At 39.9% G+C, this 1,870-nt stretch overlaps 1 protein-coding gene across 1 annotated transcript; it reads right to left on the bottom strand.

Annotated features, from left to right (window-relative positions):
- Positions 1-391: 391 nt before the first annotated feature.
- Positions 392-1,360, bottom strand: LOC142445859 (olfactory receptor 52E8-like). Its single transcript, XM_075547736.1, has one exon. The coding sequence runs from the start codon at positions 1,346-1,348 to the stop codon at positions 392-394; it is 957 nt and encodes a 318-aa protein (XP_075403851.1). The 5' UTR covers positions 1,349-1,360.
- Positions 1,361-1,870: the final 510 nt, after the last annotated feature.

Raw genomic sequence — 1,870 nt, 5'->3', positions numbered from 1 at the left:
GTCTATAATCTTTGAGAAAATTGCATTCTGTTGCTTTCATATTTCTACGATGGCCCAGAAACTACTGCAAATTTAAAACTATCTTGTTTAATTACCTACTGCCCACTAACTGTGAAATTTTGAGATGAATCATTTAACCATTCTACATTTCAAACTACTAATCTAAACACTTGATAAATGAGTCTTTAGAGGACCACCTGATGATCAACAAGGAAAATATGAGGGTGCTGTAAAACACACTCCCCATAAAATCCAATAAATTTATTATTATCTATAAAATCAAAAGCTTCTATTTGTTGTATTCATCATTCCTACACACACTTCTATTTTTTAGACAATAAACTCATTCTTATAAATATATGGGGCAAATATGAATTGTAAGGCAAACCCTTCATGATTTGACTGAATGTAGATCGTTTTTGAGAAAAATACTCAACACTCGCTCTCTAATCTGCTTAGTCCTGACCCCATAGATTACAGGATTAAGGGCTGGTGGAACAACTACATATAAATTGGCCAAAAGGATGTGAATATACCTAGGAACATTGTGACCAAAACGATGTGTCAAAAAAGAGAAAAATGCTGGTGTGAAAAATGCTAAGATAACACCAATGTGGGAACCACAGGTGTTAAGAGCTTTGCGTCGGGCTTCCCAGGAAGGCAGGCGGAAAACAGCATATAGAATCCGGATGTAGGATAGAATAATAAGGAACACATCCAATAATAAAATAGCCATATCCCCAAGGCCAAATATTATGTTGACTTTGATACTGGCACAAGCCAGACGAGCAATGCCCATGTGCTCACAATAGCTATGCGGGATGACATGGTGCCCACAGAAAGGCAGTCTCAGGAGGAGAAACACCAGTGGAGCAACCATACACAAGCTTCGTAGAACAGCAATGCCTGCGATGACGCTGATGAGTTTGCTGGTGAGAATCATGGTGTACCGGAGGGGCTTGCAAATGGCAACGTACCGGTCGAAAGCCATGGCCACTAGCACAATGCTTTCCATGGCAGTGAAGAAATGGATGAAGAACATCTGGGAAAGGCAGCCTCCAAAAGATATATTCCTGAAGTCAAACCAGAAGATGCCAAGCATTTGGGGGATGGTGGCTGTGGACAGGCCCAGGTCGATGATGTCCAGCATGGCCAGGAAGTAGTACATGGGCTCATGGAGACTGCTCTCAGTCTGGATCACAAATAAGACAACAGTATTCCCCAGTAATGCAACAAGATACACAAACAAGAAAGGGAATCCAATCCAGATGTGGACATGTTCCAGTCCTGGAATTCCCACTAGGAGGAATGAAGAAGGATGAAACTGGGTGTCATTAGGAATCTGCATTCTTCCTGCCGCTGTTAGTTCCTGTGCATATCAAAGTGAGATGCTGACTTCCCATTAATAGTTCTTGTTCCACATCCTTCTTTTACAAGATTCTGATAAAATACAAAACGACGATATACCATTCCTTTCTTCCATTCCATGTATCCAAACATTTCTGCCATCTTTATCTGAGCATCAGTCAGATGACTCGAGGAACAGAGCCAGACGCGTTCTTCCTGAGATCATATCCACCCAGCTGAGACTATTTAAGAAGATGATGGCAAGTGACCAAGAATAAACCAAATGGCATAAAATAAGTGTATTTGTTCTTTGTACTGGTGATTTTACACACATTACTCTGAGTGTGCATGGAAAAAGATCATGTAACTCAATGCATTCTCTTATGGATCTATTTAAAATATGTATGTGTGAATGTGTGTGTGTGCTTCTAACACTCTGAAACTGAGATCACAATTCACTTTTCTTTCCTCGGGCACCTGAAACAATACTTTAGATATATAAATTCTCAAATAAAATATTCGT

Source organism: Tenrec ecaudatus, chromosome 4 (genome assembly GCF_050624435.1).
Source record: "Tenrec ecaudatus isolate mTenEca1 chromosome 4, mTenEca1.hap1, whole genome shotgun sequence".
NCBI classification, from domain to species: Eukaryota; Metazoa; Chordata; class Mammalia; order Afrosoricida; family Tenrecidae; genus Tenrec; species Tenrec ecaudatus.
The sequence above is the reverse complement of the archived record's forward strand: the minus strand, read 5'-3'. Positions and strand labels throughout refer to the sequence as shown.